The sequence below is a fragment of the Trachurus japonicus genome, chromosome 16 (assembly GCF_045865225.1).
Source record: "Trachurus japonicus isolate A0001 chromosome 16, Traja_1.0".
Lineage (NCBI taxonomy): Eukaryota > Metazoa > Chordata > Actinopteri > Carangiformes > Carangidae > Trachurus > Trachurus japonicus.
This window is the reverse complement of record NC_140922.1, coordinates 37168820-37193179: the sequence shown is the minus strand read 5'-3', so window position 1 is coordinate 37193179 and position 24360 is coordinate 37168820. Positions and strand designations below refer to the sequence as shown.

The following is a 24360-nucleotide window of genomic DNA, read 5'->3' as shown; positions in this document are numbered from 1 at the left end:
TGGTAGCTACACCGGTCGCTACTTCATTTATTTGGTAGCTACACCGGTCGCTACTTCATTTATTTGGTAGCTACACCGGTCGCTACTTCATTTATTTGGTAGCTACACCGGTCGCTACTTCATTTATTTGGTAGCTACACCGGTCGCTACTTCATTTATTTGGTAGCTACACCGGTCACTACTGCATTTATTTGGTAGCTACACCGGTCACTACTTCATTTATTTGGTAGCTACACCGGTCGCTACTTCATTTATTTGGTAGCTACACCGGTCACTACTGCATTTATTTGGTAGCTACACCGGTCGCTACTTCATTTATTTGGTAGCTACACCGGTCACTACTGCATTTATTTGGTAGCTACACCGGTCGCTACTTCATTTATTTGGTAGCTACACCGGTCGCTACTTCATTTATTTGGTAGCTACACCGGTCACTACTTCATTTATTTGGTAGCTACACCGGTCGCTACTTCATTTATCTGGTAGCTACACCGGTCACTACTTCATTTATTTGGTAGCTACACCGGTCACTACTTCATTTATTTGGTAGCTACACCGGTCACTACTTCATTTATTTGGTAGCTACACCGGTCACTACTGCATTTATTTGGTAGCTACACCGGTCACTACTTCATTTATTTGGTAGCTACACCGGTCACTACTGCATTTATTTGGTAGCTACACCGGTCACTACTTGTTTGGACATTATTCACAGACATCAACTCTTTCTGGACTTTAAAAACACCTCATTATTTTATATGCACTGTACAACTATCAAGTATTTATCATTTATTTGGAAATATACTCTTATTATTAAGGTCACACATGGCGGACAGTCACACCATACGATGTAGTAGAAACCTTAATACACCACCAACAACTTTGTTGTTATTGTACTATATCTTGTCAGAGGAACAACGTTTACATAATATATCATTTTCTATCAGTATGTGACAGTCAGAACTGTGTTAGTCGTCATGGTTACCCAACATGTCTATGGTGAAGCTACAGGATGTTGACCAACCATGAGTAGAGTCATACTTCTGCAGCGTGTGAATGTTTTGTAGACATTTAGTATTTAGTTTCATAACCACCACATGTTGATTTATTTAACTCTGAGTTCAATAGTAGAAGTAGTTGATAAAGTTGCTTTTAGCTGTAGTTTTTCCCTGTTAAAAGGGTTTTCTATGGAGTTTTTCCTCAGTGGATGTGAGGGTCTAAGGACAGAGGATGTTGTTATGATGGGATGTGAAGCCCTTTGAGACAAACTGTAAAAACAGGCTATACAGATAAAATTGTCTTGCCTAGTTTTACTAACTAGAGTAGAGATGTAGTTCAGTCAAACTGCTGCCAGACTCAACTACACGGAGCTTTAGAGGAGCTTCCTCCACACTGCATCTGTAGAAGCCGTTTCAAGTTTCACATCAAACTGTTGCATTATGGGTCGTGGTGGTGTAGGGTTTCTACTCGGATGGGAAAAACATAATGTCCAAACAAATGTCCAGTTTCAACCAAAGAAAGGTGTTTTATTTAACCAGAAAGTGAGCGAACAAAGAACAAAGAACAAAGACAGTTCCTGTGCCTCTCCCTTTAGCCCCCCAGGTGCATGCTGGTCCCTTAGCAACAGCCTACCCATAATAAACAGGAAACACCTAAACTAAACAAATAATCAACTAGAATACCAACAGACATCTAATCATAATGAAATCAAAGAAATTGATTCAGAAAAACCAAATCTAAATACTAAACTAAACGAAATAGTTCTGGTTTTCATTGTTCAGTATTGATTATTGCTGATCAGTTTGTTACAGAAACAGTTGAACTGAGACAGACGGAGAGTTAATCCTCACACACAATGAACAGATGTCCTCAGATTAACACACACACACACACACACACACACACACACACACACACACACACACACACACACACACACACACACACACACACACACACTCGGAGTCAGCTGAGATCATTCTAACACAGTTAACACTCGTCTGTCTCAACACAATAGACGGAGACTCTGTGTGTGTGTGAGTGTGTGTGTGTGACCCTGCTGACCTACATTGTGATTGGCTGCTGAGGAAGATCCTGAGAACTGGGTCGGGGGGGAACATGTGTTTAAGGTGTGTGTGTGACTGAGACGTGAAGGAGCTCAGGGTTTATTCCCCCAACACTGTGTAATGGGGTAGGATAGAGCAGATATTGCCCCCCCCTCTTTCTATCTTATCCACCTTTTTCCGAACGTCAACAACGTAGCCTGTTTTGCCGGTTTTGTTCTTCCGGTGGAATTTTATGTTCACGTTTCCATGGTTACTGTAGTCGCGGTAACTGCATGGATTTTTTTTTTTTCCAATGTAAACCTGTAAAACACATGGATCATCACAGCAGCTTCTAACAGTGGATATCACACAGACTGACATCATCCATGTTAAAAACCAGCGTTAATAGATCCATGATGCGTTTACCGCAACTATGACAACGACTGAAAACCATGGAAACGGAAACGTACAATTCCACCAGGAATAGCCTACAAAACCGGCTTCTGGTTTTGACCAGAGATGACGTTCAGAAACTTATTGTGAATAGAGAAGGAAGCCGATGTTAGCCAATCAGAAGCAACAACAACAAAGCAGAGCTGCTGGGCCGGCCAACCTCCGTCCTCATCCCGGGGGAGAAAACCATCGCTAGTTAACTTACCCGCAGGTTTTTAGAGGTTTACCACCGGCTGGTTAAAGTATTTCTAGGAGATAAATGTTGGTCTCAGTGATGAAATCTAACAGCTGTATCAGTAGCATTAGTTATATCTTCATATTCTCCTGTTTGTTGCTCAGAATTTGCCTAAATTTGCCAAAGAAAATAGCCGGGACCCAAACCCATCGCTGCTGTGTTTTGTCCTGTGGGGGTTCAACCAATCAGATGTTTGAAATCACACTGATACCTGTCTGTCTCTCTACCTGTCTGTCTCTCTACCTGTCTGTCTCTCTACCTGTCTGTCTCTCTACCTGTCTCTCTCTCTACCTGTCTCTCTGTCTCTACCTGTCTGTCTGTCTACCTGTCTCTCTCTCAGCCTGCAATGTCACCATCCACAACCGCTGCAGAGACAGTCTGGCCAGCTGTGCCAAGATGAAACAGAGGGTAAGACCTGTCTGTCTGTCTGTCTGTCTGTCTGTCTGTCTGTCTGTCTGTCTGTCTGTCTGTCTCTCTACCTACCTGTCTTCCTCTCTACCTGTCTGTCTCTCTACCTGTCTGTCTGTCCTGACGACCTGTCTGTCTCTCTCCAACAGCAACAGAAGTTGGCCCTGTCCAGAAACAGTTCAGCTCTGCAGAACGTCGCCATGAGGACGAAAAGTGAGTCTACCCGTCTGTCTCTCTGTCCACCCGTCTGTCTCTCTGTCCACCCGTCTGTCTCTCTGTCCACCTGTCTGTCTCTCTGTCCACCCGTCTGTCTCTCTGTCCACCCGTCTGTCTCTCTGTCCACCTGTCTGTCTCTCTGTCCACCCGTCTGTCTCTCTGTCTCTCTCTCTGTCCACCCGTCTGTCTCTCTGTCCACCCATCTCTCTCTCTGTCCACCTGTCTGTCTCTCTGTCCACCTGTCTGTCTCTCTGTCCACCTGTCTGTCTCTCTGTCCACCCGTCTCTCTCTCTGTCCACCTGTCTGTATCTCTGTCCACCTGTCTGTCTCTCTGTCCACCTGTCTGTTTCTCTGTCCACCTGTCTGTCTCTCTGTCCACCCGTCTCTCTCTCTGTCCACCTGTCTGTTTCTCTGTCTGTCTCTCTGTCCACCCGTCTGTCTCTCTGTCCACCTGTCTGTTTCTCTGTCTGTCTCTCTGTCCACCTGTCTGTCTCTCTGTCCACCCGTCTGTCTCTCTGTCCACCCGTCTCTCTCTCTGTCCACCTGTCTGTATCTCTGTCCACCTGTCTGTCTACCTGTCTCTCTCTCTGTCCACCTGTCTGTTTCTCTGTCCACCCGTCTGTCTCTCTGTCCACCCGTCTGTCTCTCTGTCCACCCGTCTCTCTCTCTGTCCACCTGTCTGTTTCTCTGTCTGTCTCTCTGTCCACCCGTCGTCATGACAGTCCTGTCCAGGTGCATGATGGGAGATGTGTTGTGTCACTTTTATTTGCTCTTGCTTTTAACTCTGTTGTTTTTATTCTGTTTTATGCTTCTCTGTTTTTTTTATGTTTAGTCTTTATGTAAAGAACATTGAGTTGCGTTGGTATGAAATGCGCTGTAATAATGTATAAATAAAGATGCCTTGTCTTGTCCTCAGCTCCCATGATGAAGGAGCGTCCGAGCTCGGCCATCTACCCGTCCGACAGCCTTCGTCAGTCTCTGCTCGGGTCCAGACGAGTCCGGTCCGGTCTCTCTCTGGCCAAGAGCGTCTCCACCAACAACATCGCAGGGTGAGTCCCAGCCCCCGTCACCATGGTAACGGCAGCAGCACTCGTGTCCTTCTCATAGTTTTTTTTTTTTGCAAACTGCGTCGGCGCTAAAACACACAGACAGACCGGTTTCGACAACGTCTTCCTCAGTGTGCAGTTTGCAACAGGAAGTGATGCATTTAAATACTCACAGCCGTGGTCAGTCACTTGATAGACACGTAACAATCATCGAGAAGAATAACAACTTCAAAAATGTACAAATATTAGAAAAATAGAAAAATATACAAAATACAAAAATACATCAAAGACCCAGACGTCTAAAGTATCATAGGTAAATAGGTACATAGAGTAATTAAAAAGAGCGGCCAACCATTATAATAAAGGAGACAGAGCAAATCAGCACACAAAAATAAAGTGCTAGAATAGCTATAGCTCCCTCTATACATAATACTAATAATACTATAATACTATACTATAATACTATGATACTGATCCAATACCAACCTGAAGCCATTCATCAAGCCACATAGTACGAAATACAGAATATAATATACATACAATACAATATACATGAACTACACAGTATGCATATAATAGAAAACTTTATAGAAAACATCCCAACAGCAATTCATTCATCCCTGAGCAGGGTATCCGCGGGGTCTTAAAGTATTAAAGTATTAAAAGGTGATAAATCAATTTTGGGAAAATTAAGACCCTTAAAAAGTTTATATTTTTTCTGAATTAGCTGTCCAAGAGTTTGAGTTGTAAAAAACATTGCGGAAGTGTGTGAATTTATTTGTTTTATTAAAAAACAAAGATGAACCGGTTCATGAAAAAGAAAAGAAGATTGTTGTTTTTGTTTTTTTGAGGGTTGAGCAATGTTTTTTTCGATAAACTTTGCCTTTGATTTATTATCCTAGCCTTTTTTGAATTCTGTTGTATCATAGTGGTCTAGAGTCTTTATCACAAAAACTAAACCTGTTCAGTTAAAAGTGTCATTAATGTAAATGGTTACAGCTTGAAGTGGCGGTGAGGTATTAAAAAATGTTGGTCTTGAAAAAGTCTTAAAAAGGTATTGAAATTAACTTTAAGATTCCTGTATAAACCCTGCTGAGTCCGAGCCCCTGTCACCATGGTAACGGCCGTGTGGCGGCCTCTGTGGTTAACTCATTGTCTGTGTGTGTGTCTCTCAGCGGCTGCGAGGACTCGGCCGGCCTTCGGAGGATCCTGTCTCAGTCCACAGAGTCTCTGAACTTCAGGAGTCGGACGTTGTCCATGGAGTCTCTGACGGACGACGGTCGGTTCACCGCCGAGCACCGTCACTCACACTGATCAATAACCCACCACCACGAGAGGCTGAAGGTGTGTGTGTGTGTGTGTGTGTGTGTGTGTGTAGGGGAGTACTGGTGGAGCCCCCTGCTGGACACGCTGCAGATGGACGGACGCTGTCTCCAAGCCGACAGCTGGAGTCTCACGGTCGAGCCCAGTTTCCTCCAGACGCTGCACAAAGACCTCATCAAGCAGCAGGACGTCATCTACGGTACACCACAATAATCATACATACATACCATAATAATCATCATAGTAATCATAATACATACCATAGTAATCATCATAACAATCATCTACGGTACCATAATAATCATACATACCATAATAATCATCATAATAACAATACATACCAGAATAATCATGATAACAATCATCTACGGTACCATAATAATCAAGCCAGTGAGCCTCTTATACAGTGGGTTTCTTTTACCTATCTCTCACTGACTGTAACTATATTCAAGTGGTTAGATCACTGGGCTGATGACCCAAAGATCGCAGGTTCAAATCCAGCCCCAACAACTTTGTTAGTGAATCAAAATATGTTTCATCTTCTCTGTGGTTGAGATGTTAGTTTGCCGGGTTGCCAATCATGAGGTCCAGGGTTCGATTCCTGCCTTAGTTGCTTGTGTAACATGCCAACTGTAACTCCTACCACTTGGTCTGGCTTATTCTCAGATCTTGCATGAGCAGCCATGATAATGCACATATGCCCCCCACCTTTTCTCTTTACCTCTTTCTGTCTTGGTTTGTCTCAACATGTTTCTTGTTTATACCGCTGCTCTAAGACAACTGTGTGCTCTCTGTGGCCTAGTGGCAGAGTAAAGGTCTACTGACCTTGAGCTCGTGGGTTCGATTCCTCCCTTGGTCGTACATTTGCATGTTGATCACTACTTGCACTATTTGTCAATTCCATTTGCTAATTCAGCAATGGCGTTCAGCTGCTTTCAGCATTCACACGTATTTCCTTCAGGAAATACAATTTCTAGTTTTTATTTAGTCTTCATTTTTCAGGTGTTAGGGTTGTATTGGACAGAGGAGCAGCGCTGCCTCGGGGCTCTGGAGCCTACGGACAGAGACCACCACATTTACATTAAGTTAACATGGTTTTGAATACAGGATTTGTGGCAAAAGATTGTCACGTCTGCTTATGTGAAAGCCAGCAGAGACGACTGATGACGTATGTGACTGTTGAAGGGGGGTCCCAATTCGTAGGGGTTGACTTTCAACCTCTACCCCTTGTAGCTCTGTTTCAAGGGTTAATAATGATATTCCATAATCATTGCCCAACGCTAATCTGGATGTTGTGTCTCACAAAGAACTGTCAAAAAAAAAGCCCAAGCTTTTGACAGGCTTCTCTGAGATGGTTGGTATATCTGTGCATGCAACGTGGAACCGAAACTCGTCCTCGACCTTCCCTTTCCTCAGCACCATTGACCGTGACTTGCCTGGTTTGAAACAAATCCGTGAAAATTGCCTTGCCTTGACCACTCAACTGACAGCCTGGGACTGATTCAGTGGTGACGGTAAGGTCATCCATGCATGCTCTGCAGTAAGGTCATCCATGCATGCTCTGATTGGTGGCTGCTGTTGTTGAGCTGCACAGGTTTGTGTGGGATGGTGCCGTGTGCATCGGCCACTCCTAGGTATGCGTCGGCCACTGCTAGGTATGCGTCGGCCACTCCTAGGTATGCGTCGGCCACTGCTAGGTATGCATCGGCCACTCCTAGGTATGCGTCGGCCACTCCTAGGTATGCGTCGGCCACTGCTAGGTATGCGTCGGCCACTGCTAGGTATGCGTCGGCCACTCCTAGGTATGCGTCGGCCACTCCTAGGTATGCGTCGGCCACTGCTAGGTGTTCATCGGCCACTCCTAGGTACGCGTTGGCCACTCCTAGGTATGCGTCGGCCACTCCTAGGTATGCGTCGGCCACTCCTAGGTATGCGTCGGCCACTCCTAGGTATGCGTCGGCCACTCCTAGGTATGCGTCGGCCACTCCTAGGTATGCGTCGGCCACTGCTAGGTATGCGTCGGCCACTGCTAGGTGTGCATCGGCCACTGCCAGGTGTGCATCGGCCACTCCTAGGTACGCGTTGGCCACTCCTAGGTATGCGTCGGCCACTCCTAGGTATGCGTCGGCCACTCCTAGGTATGCGTCGGCCACTGCTAGGTGTTCATCGGCCACTCCTAGGTATGCGTCGGCCACTCCTAGGTATGCGTCGGCCACTCCTAGGTATGCGTCGGCCACTGCTAGGTATGCATCGGCCACTCCTAGGTATGCGTCGGCCACTGCTAGGTGTTCATCGGCCACTCCTAGGTACGCGTTGGCCACTCCTAGGTATGCGTCGGCCACTCCTAGGTATGCGTCGGCCACTGCCAAGTATGCATCGGCCACTCCTAGGTATGCGTCGGCCACTCCTAGGTATGCGTCGGCCACTGCTAGGTGTTCATCGGCCACTCCTAGGTACGCGTTGGCCACTCCTAGGTATGCGTCGGCCACTCCTAGGTATGCGTCGGCCACTGCTAGGTATGCATCGGCCACTCCTAGGTATGCGTCGGCCACTCCTAGGTATGCGTCGGCCACTGCTAGGTGTTCATCGGCCACTCCTAGGTACGCGTTGGCCACTGCTAGGTATGCATCGGCCACTGCTAGGTATGCATCGGCCACTGCAAGGTATGCATCGGCCACTCTTAGGTATGCATCGGCCACTGCTAGGTATGAATCGGCCACTGCTAGGTATGCATCGGCCACTGCTAGGTATGCATCGGCCACTGCGAGGTATGCATCGGCCACTCCTAGGTATGCATCGGCCACTGCGAGGCTGCCGTTGTTCTCTCTGGCCTCCCTGATGAGCGGTGTTACTACACCAGCGTGCTCCAGACGGCCTGGCATCCCTGTCATCCTGAACTGGTCTATATCCGTCTGGAGTTTTCCTCTTCGGTCCCTAATCTGGGATCTTCCCCCTTCTCCAGAAGACTCGCAGGATCTTCCACAGACGCAGCGTTCAGAGTTCAGGACCGTTGCTGGCATGTACCTGTCTGTCTGTCTGTCTGTTTGTCTGTGTGTCTAATGACCTGTCTGTCTCTACCTGTCTGTGTTTCAGAGCTGATCCAGACAGAGTTCCACCATGTGAGGACCCTGCGGATCATGGAGGGTGTGTACCGGCGGGGGATGCTGGAGGAGGTGATGCTGGAGGCGGCGGTGGTCCACACCATCTTCCCGTGTCTGGACCAGCTGCTGGAGCTGCACTCCAACTTCCTGTCGGCACTGCTGGAGCGCCGCCGCCAGGGCGAGGGCGAGGGGGAGGGCGCCAACAACTTCACCGTGCGCCGCATCGGAGATCTGCTGCTCAAACAGGTACGAACGTCCTCGTCCTCCTCTGTCTCCCTCTCCGGTCTGATGTTAAGGGATAGTTCACCCAAAATTCAAATTTCTTAACTCATTATCTCCTCCCCCTCATGTGGACTAAGGGCTGGGAGAAGTTTCAGAGTCCTCTGTGGCTTCTCTGAGTTACAGGGGGTCTCAGCGTAGCAGTGCATGTCCATATGACGGTTGCAAATGGATACCAACTGTCTTCGTAACATAAAGACACACCAAAAAACATCTAAATACCTCCATGCTGCTCGTATGTAATGTCCGTCTTGTATTGAAGCCCTGAAATGCAAAATTGTCCCGAAAAAAATTAAATAAGTCTATGTTTCAAGCTTGTTTTGTAGCGGAAGCTCCCAGTGTCTCAGTTCACTGCTCTTCCGCCGGTCAGTGCAAATTCCCCGGTAGAACAATTTCTCATGTCGGGACTTCAATACAAGAGGGACATTACAGACGAGCACTATGGAGGTATTTGGATGTTTTTTGGCGTGTCTTTTTGGATGAAGAAAAGTAATCGTTTGAGGTTAAATACTGGGTCTCCACACCAGTTAGTTGGACCAGTCCCAGCCTGGTCAGATGCTACATGAACTGATGAAGCCTCTTGGATGAAGGTGAAACGTCTTCCTAGACAAATAACTAAGTCCAGTTGCGTTTGATTTAACCTCCTTTGAAATACTATGACCTGGACAAATGAGAATATGCAACGGCAAACTGCTAAGGCAATGTTGAAAAAGGCTAAAGCTAAAACATAAAACTTGAAGGGTATTTACTTATTTACGGAGCGGGAGCAGCGCGTCCTCGTAGGCGCTTGGCTGGCTGCATGGGGAGCTGCTTCTCCTGCTCTCTCCGCGCCGGTTTTCTGAGCCCGACTTCCTGTCTGGTACGATCTGGTCCACGATCTGAAACTGCCTCCGCTCCCGGGCGCTGCTCTTCTGTTATGCACCTTTGCTGGGACGTGCTTGACCATTTTCTTTTAAATTTCATTTATGAAACACCACTTCACCAATAAAAATGTGGATTTCAAATCTTCTATTCTTAGTGTATTCAATTGACAATACAATTTTATAATGTCCTAGAATTTGAATTCTTTATTTGGGTACCTTTAGCAGATATGAGATTAAAATGCGATTGATTAGATTAATTAATTACAAATCCTGTAATTAATGAGATTAATTTTTTTAATCGCCTGACAGCCCTAATATATATATGTTGTGTGTTGTTGCAGTTCTCAGGTCAGTCTGCTGAAGACATGAAGAAACTTTACTCTGAGTTCTGCAGTCGACACCCGAAGGCCGTGAAACTCTACAAAGAAGTTCTGACCCGAGACCGAAGACTACAGCAGTTCGTCAGGGTGAGGAACCGGTTTGAACCGGTCTGTCCTAATCCCAATCCCATCTGGTCTAGACCTGGTTTACCGTGGATCTGGATTAGGATGTCTGATTCAAAGTCAGACCTAATCTGGTTTAGATCTGGTCTAATCTGGTTTAGATCTGGTCTAATCTGGTTCAGACCTGGTCTAATCTGGTTTAGATCTGGTCTAATCTGGTTCAGACCTGGTCTAATCTGGTCTAATCTGGTTTAGATCTGGTCTAATCTGGTTCAGACCTGGTCTAATCTGGTCTAATCTGGTCTAATCTGGTTTATACCTGGTCTAATCTGGTTTAGACCTGGTCTAATCCGGTTCAGACCTGGTCTAATCTGGTTTAGATCTGGTCTAATCTGGTTCAGACCTGGTCTAATCTGGTTTAGATCTGGTCTAATCCGGTTCAGACCTGGTCTAATCTGGTTCAGACCTGGTCTAATCTGGTTTAGATCTGGTCTAATCTGGTTCAGACCTGGTTTAGACCTGGTCTAATCTGGTTTTATCTGGTTAAAACCTGGTCTAATCTGGTCTAATCTGGTTCAGACCTGGTCTAATCCGGTCTAATCCGGTCTAATCTGTTGTTGACGTGTGTCCGTTGCTCCGCAGCGTGCGTGCCGTGGTCCTCTGCTGCGTCGCCATGGCGTCCAGGAGTGCATCCTGCTGGTGACACAGCGAATCACAAAGTACCCGGTTCTCCTCCAGCGTCTCCTCGACAACACCAAAGGTAACCGCTGACCTTTCACCTCTGACCCCTAATGACCTCTGACCTCTAGTGACCTCTAGTGACCTCTGATCTCTAATGACCTCTGATCTCTAATGACCTCTGACCTCTAATGACCTCGAATCCAGTTGGAAGAACAGCGAAAACTTCATCCTCGTCTTCCTTCAAGAAACTCAACAAGCGCCGACTCTTGCTCTTGTCTAACTGCTGTAATGGACGGTTGATGGTGTTTCAGCTGTTTTTAGGCTGCTGCTGCTAGAAAGCTCCGCCATGTTTGTTGTGGTAAGAGTCGCGCAGTGTAGTGACGTCGGTCCCCGATTGGCCAACGTGCTGTGTCAATCACAGAAATCTGAGCGGCGATGCTGATTGGCTCGGCCCCCTGAGGGCTTCAGGCCATGGATGAGGCCAGACTCTACCTGAGAAATGAAATGAAATGAAATTAAATGTATTTCCTGGAGAGGCTGGTTTATGAGGCTACTAATGACCTCTGACCTCTGATGACCTCTGACCTCAGTACTGTATGTCTATACAGACTGTTCACGACTGTTGTAACCTGCCTGTTGCATTTGCACTTCAGGCCCCATGCTGTTTAGTGTTTATTATTTATTTGTTTGTACATTATTGGCACTTTTTAATCATATTTTATCTCTGCAGTTGGTCCTTTTAATCTGCCCGTGATATGTTACATGTTATCTGGTGTTGTCTATTTGTGTATGTGTTTGAATGTGTGGATCTTCCTGGCTGCAAATCAATTTTCCCTGTTTAGGACAAATAAAGACACTTTGACTTTGATGACCTCTGACCTCTGACCTCTAATGACCTCTAACCCTCCTCTAGGTGACGAGGAGGAGGTGCGGTCTCTGAAGGAGGCCCTGCGGCTGCTGAAGGAGCTGGTCGGCTCCATCGACCAGGAGGTTTTGGAGCTGGACCGGACCAGGCGGCTGCAGGAGGTGTCAGCGCGGCTCGACCCGCGGGCGGCGGCCGAGGTCCGAGGAGGAGGAGCGTTCAGAGGAGGAGAGCTGCTCCGGAGGAAGCTGCTGCACGAGGGAACGCTGCTCTGGAAGGTGCAGGGGTCCCGGATGAAAGGTAGACCCGCTCGCCACCGTGATGTCACCATGTGGGCGGAGCTAGTACCTCTGGCTGTGTAGTAAATCTCCTCCTATCACGATGTAGTAACTAACTATATAGTGTGTTCAACATTTTGTAGTGTTGTTCGAATTCTCCGCGATTAATTTCCTCCACTATGTAGTGGCAGAGCGATAGATATAACAGAGTGGCGACACTCCCATAGGACTCCGTTGTAAAAAATGGCGGGCCGACTTCCGGGTTATGGAGCCCTCAATAGTTCCAAACATTCCTCCCGCGGCGCTGGACCACGTCTGTTTCTATGGCTGCACAGCAAGAAACTACTGAGCTACGTTGACGAAATACCGACCAATTTTAAGTTATAAAGTGGTAATAATCTTTCCCAAGTACAGTAACCATGTTGACTTAACAAAATAAAAATTATTAGACTGATCGGTTCATTGAAAAACATTTATTTATTTACGTAACTGTGGTGATTTCAGTCCGTAGCCCAGAAGCAGCCCTGCTCACTTTTCATTCAAACAAACTAATGCCACGGCCACAGTTGTTAAATTTCATCAATGAGACCAACATTAATCTCTTCAAAATAATTTAACCAGCCAGCGGTAAACCTCTAAAAGCATGCGGATACGTTACTTGGCTCGTTTTCTCCGACGGGAGGACGGACGGTCGGCCCCGGCAGATCAGCTCAGTAGAGCGGCTGCTGCTGCTGTGACAGCCGCTGCCCCTGGTCCCCGGTCGGGGCTCACACAGACTCTGCACTTCTCCCAGAACAAACATCGGTGCAAGTTCCTAACAAACGTTATGAACTGACCACAGACTCCGGATTAAACGGTGACTTTCTTGCATGAACAAAATATTAAAACTGTGACGTGTTGACAGCGCTAAAGCCAGGTTTTGGCAGCTTTACTGCTGTGGCTCGGTTGCCGCAAAATGGCGATATCGATGCTAATTTCTGTTAGCCCGTCTATGAGGTTTTGCATTATACGTTAGCATTAAGCTAGCGGGCTTTATATGTAGGTGATACTGGCTGTACGTGTGTTTTGAACGTTGTTTCAAACTGTGTGGGTTTGATTGAACATCTTTTATGCTTAAATATATATATTCCCGCTTAATATATTGCTTTACTCCTCTTCTTATGCCATTTTTACTGTAGGGCAGGCTAATCTTCACTTTAGAGTGACAAATAAAACCTTGAAGCAAGAAGATTTTGCCTTTTGTTTGAAAACTGACATTGATGTACATACAGTAATTCAGTAACAGTTGTAAATATACCTTTGTACGGTTTATTTTTTAATATTTACCGTCCAAAAGCAGCAAGCTCAGTGCTGTCTGTCCCATAGCAGAACATGACAGCGGCAGCCTCGTTTGGAACTATTGGGAGCTACATGAACCACGTGACCGCGCTGGCGGCGACATCAAAGGCTGTCGCCACTCTGTTATATCTATCGCTCTGTGTAGTGGACGACAAAACACCCACAATGCACCGCAAAACTGAGTGAACAAGCGATGTACACTACTTTCTACTCCCGTATGTATCCCACAATGCAATGCGGTTGTGTTTTGCCAGCGAAGACGAGCAGCAAGCTAATTAGCATGATTTCTTTAGGTTATTTAGCAGTAAACTCTTCGCTCCGTTTGCCTGAGCAGCAGGAGTTGGGCAGCAGCATCCCAACAATAACAGGCAGCATTAAATCAATCTAATAAAGAAACTGTAGTAGAATATGGAGGAAATACGATCTGACGAGCTAAGCTAATAGCCACAGAGGGGCGCATGGCGTCTGTCCGACTACCCATTTCTCCGACCATACATTTCTTTATTTTTGCGTCCATTAGTCCGACCTCCCACTTCTCCGACTTAAGTAGCCCTAACCCTTTACGTTACCCTAAACCTAACCTCAACACTGTAGAATGGGTAGTCGGAGAAATGAGCTGTCGGACTTTTGGGCAGTTGGACTGATGTATGCTCCCCGCCACAGAGCCGTTACAGCTCACGGTCGGGACACACAACAGTAGTCGACCAAACCAAACTTCCGATATTTCAACAGTTTATTGTAGAGAAACACAACCACACAGAATCACATCCTCTAATGTTCCCACAAGTGTCGGTTTTTATTATTTTATTTTTATGTGTCCGGTTTGTTTACATGATTCTCGGTCTGCTTCTGTCACAGCAGTAGGCTAACACGCTAACACGCTAACACCTGGAGCATCAGCTGACGCAACCACATCCAGAGAGTCACTGCGTAGCGTCTGAATCCTCCTCCTCGTTCCCTACATCGTGTACATGCTGTAGTGGAGAGGGAGTGAGTGAGTGAGTGGATGATTGTCACCAGTGTGTGGGCGGAGCTTGTACCTCTGTGATGTCACCAGCGTGTGTGTCTTGTGTCCAGATGTGCAGGTGCTGCTGATGTCAGACATCCTGGTTTTCCTTCAGGAGAAAGACCAGAAGTTCACCTTCGCATCGCTGGTGAGTTTCACCTGAACATGAACACAGCTGCTCTCACAAGGAGCCGCGTTGTCGTCAAGTCAATACAGTGTTAGTGGTTCAGGAAGTATTTACCTACTCTCACCTGTCTGTCTACCTGTCTGTCTCTACCTGTCTGTCTACCTGTCTGTCTACCTGTCTGTCTGTCTCAGGATAAGTCTCCGGTCGTCTCCCTGACCAACCTGATCGTCAGAGATGTGGCCAATCAGGAGCGAGGGATGTACCTGCTCAGCGCGTCGACGCCTCCTGAGATGTACGAGCTTCACGCGGCGTCGAAAGACGAGAGGAGAAGCTGGATGAGCCGAATCCAGCAGGCTGCTCTCAGGTCAGTACTACTAGACTGTAGTATTGTACTGTAGTACTGTAGGACATTACTACTGTAGGACTGTAAGACTGTAGGGTTGTAGGACTGTAAGACTGTAGGGTTGTAGGACTGTGGGACTGTGGGACTGTAGGGTTGTAGGACTGTGGGACTGTGGGACTGTAGGACTGTGGGACTGTAGGGTTGTAGGACTGTAAGACTGTAGGGTTGTAGGACTGTAAGACTGTAGGGTTGTAGGACTGTGGGACTGTGGGACTGTAGGGTTGTAGGACTGTAGGGTTGTAGGACTGTGGGACTGTGGGACTGTAGGGTTGTAGGACTGTGGGACTGTAGGGTTGTAGGACTGTGGGACTGTGGGACTGTAGGGTTGTAGGACTGTGGGACTGTAGGGTTGTAGGACTGTGGGACTGTGGGACTGTAGGGTTGTAGGACTGTAGGGTTGTAGGACTGTGGGACTGTGGGACTGTAGGGTTGTAGGACTGTGGGACTGTAGGGTTGTAGGACTGTGGGACTGTAGGACTGTAGTACCCGGATGGCAGACTGGTTCATAGGAAGAGAGGACAGACCAGCTTAATGGGAGGACTGGATGGCAGACTGGTTCATAGAGGACAGACCAGCTTAATGGAGGACTGGATGGCAGACTGGTTCATAGAGGACAGACCAGCTTAATGGGAGGACTGGATGGCAGACTGGTTCATAGGAAGAGAGGACAGACCAGCTTAATGGGAGGACTGGATGGCAGACTGGTTCATAGGAAGAGAGGACAGACCAGCTTAATGGGAGGACTGGATGGCAGACTGGTTCATAGGAAGAGAGGACAGACCAGCTTAATGGAGGACTGGATGGCAGACTGGTTCATAGGAAGAGAGGACAGACCAGCTTAATGGAGGACTGGATGGCAGACTGGTTCATAGGTAGAGAGGACAGACCAGCTTAATGGAGGACTGGATGGCAGACTGGTTCATAGGAAGAGAGGACAGACCAGCTTAATGGAGGACTGGATGGCAGACTGGTTCATAGAGGACAGACCAGCTTAATGGAGGACTGGATGGCAGACTGGTTCATAGGTAGAGAGGACAGACCAGCTTAATGGAGGACTGGATGGCAGACTGGTTCATAGAGGACAGACCAGCTTAATGGGAGGACTGGATGGCAGACTGGTTCATAGGAAGAGAGGACAGACCAGCTTAATGGGAGGACTGGATGGCAGACTGGTTCATAGAGGACAGACCAGCTTAATGGGAGGACTGGATGGCAGACTGGTTCATAGGAAGAGAGGACAGACCAGCTTAATGGGAGGACTGGATGGCAGACTGGTTCATAGGAAGAGAGGACAGACCAGCTTAATGGAGGACTGGATGGCAGACTGGTTCATAGAGGACAGACCAGCTTAATGGAGGACTGGATGGCAGACTGGTTCATAGGAAGAGAGGACAGACCAGCTTAATGGGAGGACTGGATGGCAGACTGGTTCATAGAGGACAGACCAGCTTAATGGGAGGACTGGATGGCAGACTGGTTCATAGGAAGAGAGGACAGACCAGCTTAATGGGAGGACTGGATGGCAGACTGGTTCATAGGAAGAGAGGACAGACCAGCTTAATGGAGGACTGGATGGCAGACTGGTTCATAGAGGACAGACCAGCTTAATGGAGGACTGGATGGCAGACTGGTTCATAGAGGACAGACCAGCTTAATGGAGGACTGGATGGCAGACTGGTTCATAGGAAGAGAGGACAGACCAGCTTAATGGAGGACTGGATGGCAGACTGGTTCATAGAGGACAGACCAGCTTAATGGGAGGACTGGATGGCAGACTGGTGGATCTGTGGAAACACAGAGAGAGTGAGAGACACCAAGGCCAAACTACAAAGTGCAATAGAAAATGACAGTTCAAATAATGACAGTATGAAGTTCTTCACTGTGTGTTTTCTGTGTAGTTGTCCGTCCAGAGACGAGTTTCCTCTCATCGAGACGGAGGACAAAGCTTTACTGCGAAGACTAAGAGGTACTGCACCTCCTCCTGCTCCTCCTGCACCTCCTTCTCCTGCACCTCTTCCTCCTACTGCACATTTTCCTCTTCCTGCACCTCCTTCTCCTGCACCTTCTCCTCTTCCTGCACCTCCTCCTCCTACTGCACCTCCTCCTCCTGCATCTCCTCCTACTACATCACCAGTTGCAGCTGTTTCAGTATTTCTCCTCCTCTCCTCCTCCCAGCGGACATCCAGCAGAAGGACAGGGAGGTGCTGGAGCTCCTGCAGGAGCGCGTGACTCTGTTCTCTGACCTGGTGGAGGCGACGGGAAAAGGAGGAGAAGAGGAGGAGGAGGAAGAAGGAGACAGCTCCTCCTTCAAGACCTCCTCCTCCACCAGCTCCTCCTCCTGCAGGAACCTGTTCAGGGCCAACACTCCTCACGCTCCTCGGGCCGAGCCGCTCCTCACCGCCGCCATCGGAGAAGGTGAAGCTGCACCTCCTTACGTTTAGCTGCACCTCCTTTTCACCATGTTTAGTTCCTCCTCTTGTTCCTCCTCTTGTTCCTCCTCATGTTCCTCATGTTCTTCTTCTTTGTTCCAGTGGACAAACTGACCGAGCAGCTGTTAGACGCCAACATCCAAAGATCCACTGTAACCAACGGCAACCAGGAGCTGAGCAGTGAGTCATTTGTGTCTTTAAAGCAGAAGTCAGGTGAATGTTTGTGTTAATCTAAGTCTTAAATAGTTGTATCTTCCGACAGCAATCACTTCTATAGAGTGTTTGGTCTGAAACACGGGTCTGTCAGTCACTCTGCTCTGCTCTGAGCCCAGGAGAAAACTTTCCTTGTATCCTACAACCTTTATCCAATGAGGAGAGAGAACGGCATAAAGGGGCTCTGTGTGTGCAGCCAAGGGATGTGCGTGAATGTGGTGACGTAGGGACGAGGGCGGGGACTGCTAACTCCATCTGCTGACAGGAAGTTAGACGAAACCACCGGATCGCTTACTTCTGCTTTAATGAATGTCTTCTTTTTCGGTTGTTGATAAATAATACACTGTCTTTGTCTCACCTGTTTCTGTCTCACCTGTCTGTATTCCAGATGGCGACTCTACTTCTCTGAACGGTTCCTTTGAGATCAACGACAGCTCCTCAAAGGTAAAAATATAAACTGGCCTTCAACCTACAACAGTTAGATTCTGTCTGAACATCTCTGACGATGTGTCTAGATGTCAGCAGATGTTTATAGATGTTTATACTGAGAGATATAGCGCTCACAAGTGACAACCAGGAAAGACTGGGCGACAACCAAGAAAGGTTTGACTGGAGAGTCAGTGACAACCAGGAAAGACTCCAAGCCATGACAACAATCACAGCCACCGTGGCTGCAGACAGTTCGGAGAGGAGGGGGAGAAAGTCCAAAAGACACCTTATGTGAAGAACCAGAGGCCGGAAAGAAGAATCCACGACATCAGGCAGGAGATGGAATCGATGAAATCCCAGTACAAGAAGACTGGAGTAGAAGAAACAACCGGCCTGGCTCAGCTCAGGGGAAGTCTGTTCTCCGCCGGGCAGAATGGCGCTGGGGAAAGGGCCAGGAAGCTCGCTGCCTTCATAACCGATCCCTCCAAGTTCACAAAGGAGCTGCTCCCGAGGACTAACGCTCAGTGGAAGACTAACCTGCTCACAGGAGCAACTAGACAGTCATCTGGAGCAGATGTGCAGCGACCCCAGAAGGGAAGAGGAGTTGGGAGAGTGCAACCGGATCCAGAGCTGCAGCTCCACTGGTTGGTGCTGCAGCTGAAGGCGGTCAGAGACTTGGTCTGCAAAGCAAGGGCAAGCTCGCCACCAAGACCGAACAGCGTCTCATACAACAACGGTCTGGAGCACGCTGGTGTAGTAACACAGCTCATCAGGGAGGCCAGAGAGAACAAGGGCAGCCTCGCAGTGGCCGACGCATACCTAGGAGTGGCCGATACATACCTAGGAGTGGCCGATACATACCTAGCAGTGGCCGATGCATACCTAGGAGTGGCCGATGCATACCTAGGAGTGGCTGATGCATACCTCGCAGTGGCCGATGCATACCTAGCAGGCCGATGCGTATCTAGGAGTGGCCGATGCATACCTAGCAGTGGCCGATGCATACCTAGGAGTGGCCGATGCATACCTAGCTGTGGCCGATGCGTACCTAGGAGTGGAGTGGCTGACGCATACCTGGCAGTGGCCGATGCATACCCAGGAGTGGCCGATGCATACCTAGGAGTGGCCGATGCATACCTAGGAGTGGAGTGGCTGACGCATACCTCGCAGTGGCCGATGCATACCTAGGAGTGGCCGATGCGTACCTAGCAGTGGCCGATGCATACCTAGGAGTGGCCGATGCATACCTAGCAGTGGCCGATGCATACCTAGCAGTGGCCGATGCATACCTAGCAGTGGCCGATGCATACCTAGCAGTGGCCGATGCATACCTAGCAGTGGCCGACGCATACCTAGCAGTGGCCGACGCATACCTAGCAGTGGCCGATGCATACCTAGGAGTGGCCGACGCATACCTAGCAGTGGCCGATGCATACCTAGCAGTGGCCGATGCATACCTAGGAGTGGCCGACGCATACCTAGGAGTGGCCGACGCATACCTAGGAGTGGCCGATGCATACCTAGCAGTGGCCGACGCATACCTAGGAGTGGCCGATGCATACCTAGCAGTGGCCGATGCATACCTAGGAGTGGCCGATGCATACCTAGCAGTGGCCGATGCATACCTAGGAGTGGCCGACGCATACCTAGCAGTGGCCGACGCATACCTAGCAGTGGCCGACGCATACCTAGCAGTGGCCGACGCATACCTAGGAGTGTAGTGGTAACATCTCTTTTATATGTTTGTGTGTTTCAGGACAGAAATGGGAACCAGCTGCAGGAACGCACCTTAAACCAGGTAAGAAACCCCGTCACTTCCTTATCAATAACCATTCAGGAGAAAATAGTAGTAATGAAGAATCAATAACAGAACATGGCACGGTTTGCCTTTAGAACATCAGCTGTTCATCACTCAGTCCGAACAAATTCAAGTTCTGGATGTGGCCCTGTTCCGGCTGTGTTCCGGCTACGTCCTGGTTTTTAACAGCAGTCTTCTCTCTCCACAGGAAGTCCGTCAGCGATTGGTCAACCTGAGCATCCAGCTCCACGCACTACAGGTCAGAGTTCCTCTTCTTCTACTCAACTCATTGATTATTGATCATTATAAAATGTAAAGGTGAAATCCAGCGATCTGATTGGTTGTTAACCGTGGTATAATGAGCAGTTACCACGGCTACTATTCTAAAGCCTTATCACAGCGTAGGCTATCACTCCGCCTCAGGCACGTATGACTGGTATGAATGGAAGTTGTTGTCATGTATCCATGACAACGGACTGTTGCAGTCCGTAGCAACAGACAGTTGATGTTTTTAGGATGTTAAAACTGTAGTAAAGTAGTGTAATTGACATGTTGAAGGTGAACTTTGACCTCCAGAGGGTTAACAATGGTAGAGGGGACTGAGCAGTGACAGAGCTACTAGGAGCTAACGTCTGGACAGCTGGGAACAGAAAACTACATGTCCTCTTTCATATTGCCTTTATTGGTAACCGTTTTATAAAAGCTATATATCACTCCAGGCCGTGGTCTCTGCTCATTCTACCACTCTAAGGGGCTAAAGGCTAATGCTAAGCTAACAGTGGTCTCTGCTCATTCTACCACTCTAAGGGGCTAAAGGCTAATGCTAAGCTAACAGTGGTCTCTGCTCATTCTACCACTCTAAGGGGCTAAAGGCTAATGCTAAGCTAACAGTGGTCTCTGCTCATTCTACCACTCTAAGGGGCGTTGTTCGACCCGACGCGAAGCTTAAGTAGTTTATTGATCATTGGTTGAGACGATGGCGGTTTTGACGTTGTGTTGATGTGGCTCCGCCCCCAGGCCGCTGTGATTCGTCAGGACTCGATCCTGGAGCTGCTGGCCATCACAGGCCCCGCCCCCAGTGCCGCCGCTGGCTCCGCCTCCTCCTCCTCGGCGCCACGCCTCATCCGCTCGCTGTCGCGCGACGCCGGGATGGAGGCCGGCGGCGAGGCGCTGTTGCTACGGCGACAGGTGGAGCTGCTGCAGGAGGAAGTGACACGGCTGCGTCTGAAGAGGGAGGAGCCTGAGGAGCCAGGAAGGAGACGAGCCAATGGGAAGGCTGCTGATGTCATCAAGGAGGAGCAGGTCGGTCACCATGAGTAGATTTAAATATCGCTTAGGTTTCATCTGGGTAACACTTTACTTGAAAAGTTGACATTGTTTGAGATGTTTTTGTTCTGACAACTTGACATAAAGACAATTTAAACTGTCATAGCAGACCTAATGGCCAAACTTTAAAAATTATGTCAAGTTCTCATAACAAGGACTTTATCTTACTTGATCTCAAATTTGCACTGTCCTTGCACTTTCCTCCTCAATTGTATGTATGCTTGTGTATGTGATTGTGGTGTGGCGGTCAGTTGTAGAAACAGAATTGCCCTATGGGATAAATAAAGTAATCTCACCTCAACTCAACTCAACTCAAATAATGTAACTTTGCATCAAAAGTGACATAACTTACCGAATGACACTTACCGTATTTCCTCTAATAGAGGCCGAGGCCTTTATTTACTTTAGCTGCCCAGGAGAACCGGCCTGGGGAGCGTGCCTATGTTCCCACAGCCCTATGTTCCCTCAGCCCTATGTTCCCTCTGGACTCTCTCTACCTATCTGGACTCTACCTATCTGGCCTGTCTAGCCTCTACCTGGTCTTTTTACTAAACTTAACCAACTCCTTTCTTCATTGCCTAAACCCAACCAATGGTGGGACCAAAGGGCTGAGGGAACATAGGGCCTAATTTTCAGTGGCAACAAAAGTTAGAAATGAGGGAACATAGGGCTGAGGGAACATAGGGCTGTGGGAACATAGGCATGACCCCCCGGCCCTGTATTGGAGACCGGCTTATATTTGAGAGAGGCTATTATTTCTTCCTCTGTTTCATGCTGGTGCTCAAATTTGACAGTTACCGTGCTCAGTTTTCATTCTGCCTACAATTAATTATATTTTTTTACACATTACTGTAGCAGGTACCGCAACAACTTTTAATGTTTACTGTCCTCTTTTCTCGCCGGCCTCATCACCATGACAACCACAAACAATCACAACTACCACAACACTCACTGAATAAACGAGTCTGCCGCGGCTGTCTTATGACGGACCTCCGCGGTTTTTATTTTATTTTATTTTATTTTATTTTTTAATCATTTTTACAGTACCGTATTTTAATTTCACAGAACTTTAAGCATGTACGCAAATCGGGCAGTGCCCAAATGAAGTTTGTCCAAGTGGAGTTGCCGTAGGCAGCTGTCCAAGATGGCGGCCGGTCTGCGCATGCGCAGACCAGTTTTGTCACAGATCGGGTAGCGTCGCAAATCGGGTAGTGACACGCCATGCTGCTAAAGCTCTCTTCGGTCGAGTTGTCAGTGACTGTTTCCTTGAAGCGTGGGTTCATGTGGCACTTCAGATCTAGCTACTGCCATCTGCTGGCACTTGTGGGTTACTGCATCCGTGTTTGGCCGCCTGAGACCAGTGCATCCACAGTGACTGAAATTCAGGTTTTTTCTGTTTGTTTGTTTTTTTCCCATTGACCCGGCCTGTATTTGGGGCCGGCCTTTATTTGTTCGTGTAAACCACGCCCCCGGCCATTATAACAGACCCGGCTATTAAATAGATACCGGCTACTATTAGAGGAAATACGGTAACCACAGCTGTCAGAAGTATTCATTGATGGTTATGACAGTGTTAGGTCAATCTTATGAATACCTATTACAGTAAAGTGTTACCTAGGAAATAAAAAAGAATATACGTACGGTACCGAGCAGACTTGAGGCTAAACGTCCGTGTGACTCCCAGCAGGCGAGCAAGCGGCGAGGCAGCCGGGAGCTGGAGGCCCTCGCCCCATTGGCCGGTCACGATCCGGTCGACCAATTAGACGGCGTCCAGGAAGCCAACGAGGAGGAAGAGGTGATGAAGATCTCTCCTCGCTCCGACAGCCCCAGAGGTTGGTATCCGATCACACGGTCCGTCGATCAGATCGATCGCTCTGATTGGTAGCGACTAGAGCGCTGGAATAAGAGAGTAAGGACAGCATTGGTCCAATGGCAGCGCCTCCTGGTGGAGGAATATGGGTTTTACTAAAGAACTGACATCTCTGCATTGTTGGTGAATGAGCAGTGTGGTGTTTTCAATAATTTAAGGACATTTATAGATCACCCACGTTAATAGCATCATTGAGGATCCTTTACAGATAAACATTAACACATAGGAGAGTAAAAAAATAAACAGTTTTCTACATGAATGTTTCAATCTACATTTTGTAACAAACTAATTATAAGTATAATCTGATATGACCAAGACACCTAAAAACAAAAACACGGCCGTTTTCATCAATTTACCAGCAAGTGGGCAACACACATACACTGGAGTGAATGGGTTTTCTGGGCGCTTTTGCAACACCCACATCCTGCCACTAGGGGCACAAAACCCTTAAACCCTTAAACCCTTAAACCCTTAGACCCTTAAACCCTCAAACCCTTAAACCCTTAAACCCTTAAACCCTTAAACCCTTAGACCCTTAAACCCTTAAACCCTTAAACCCTTAAACCCTTAGACCCTTAAACCCTTAAACCCTAAACCCTCAAACCCTTAAACCCTTAAACCCTTAGACCCTTAAACCCTTAAACCCTAAACCCTTAAACCCTTAAACCCTTAAACCCTAAACCCTTAAACCCTTAAACCCTTAAACCCTTATTACCACGGGAGTCAATGGTGGTGTCCTTACTCTCTTTTACGGTGCTCTAGGAGTGAGTGTGGCCGTTGCTATGGTAACCTGTGACCTCTGACCCCTCAGACCTGCAGGACATCCCGGAGGAGAGCGAGTGCGGCGCCGACCCCAGTTAACGCCTTCGTTAACGCCGGTTGTCACGACAACCAACCTGACGACCTCAGGAAACCGACGTCGCTGTGATGTCACTCAGCTGGAGATGATGATGATGTCACTTCCTGTTTCACAGCAGCTGTTGAAAACCGTGTAGCTGGAGGGGGGGGGGGGGCAGGTTTTATAGGGGAGGGGGGGGGGTGAATCAGTCTGATTAAAGGAACAATTCACCAAAAAATGACCAGGAGGCCGGTTCGTAGTCCAACCAAAACTTTAGACCGGTACGAACCGGCCTCCCGGGAATAAAAAACTACTACATACCATAATATGTAGTAGTATACTATATACTA

At 47.9% G+C, this 24360-nt stretch overlaps 1 protein-coding gene across 3 annotated transcripts in view; it reads left to right on the top strand.

The window, feature by feature from the left end:
* arhgef2b (rho/rac guanine nucleotide exchange factor (GEF) 2b) overlaps positions 1-24158 on the top strand; it is a 33594-nt gene extending 9436 nt beyond the window's left edge. For 2 of the 3 annotated variants that reach the window (XM_085803211.1, XM_085803213.1), the window contains exons 3-22: positions 3074-3141; positions 3291-3354; positions 4274-4406; positions 5579-5682; positions 5782-5925; positions 8820-9073; positions 10311-10436; positions 11055-11172; positions 12007-12255; positions 14649-14725; positions 14896-15068; positions 17006-17073; positions 17283-17522; positions 17639-17716; positions 18138-18193; positions 19935-19976; positions 20185-20235; positions 20994-21278; positions 22987-23134; positions 23984-24158. In XM_085803211.1, coding sequence (XP_085659337.1) covers positions 3074-3141; positions 3291-3354; positions 4274-4406; positions 5579-5682; positions 5782-5925; positions 8820-9073; positions 10311-10436; positions 11055-11172; positions 12007-12255; positions 14649-14725; positions 14896-15068; positions 17006-17073; positions 17283-17522; positions 17639-17716; positions 18138-18193; positions 19935-19976; positions 20185-20235; positions 20994-21278; positions 22987-23134; positions 23984-24033 — 2528 coding nt within the window. In that variant the 3' untranslated portion in view covers positions 24034-24158. The remainder of the gene's footprint in view (positions 1-3073; positions 3142-3290; positions 3355-4273; positions 4407-5578; positions 5683-5781; positions 5926-8819; positions 9074-10310; positions 10437-11054; positions 11173-12006; positions 12256-14648; positions 14726-14895; positions 15069-17005; positions 17074-17282; positions 17523-17638; positions 17717-18137; positions 18194-19934; positions 19977-20184; positions 20236-20993; positions 21279-22986; positions 23135-23983) is intronic. The other variant, XM_085803212.1, reaches the window with a different exon arrangement.
* Positions 24159-24360: the final 202 nt, after the last annotated feature.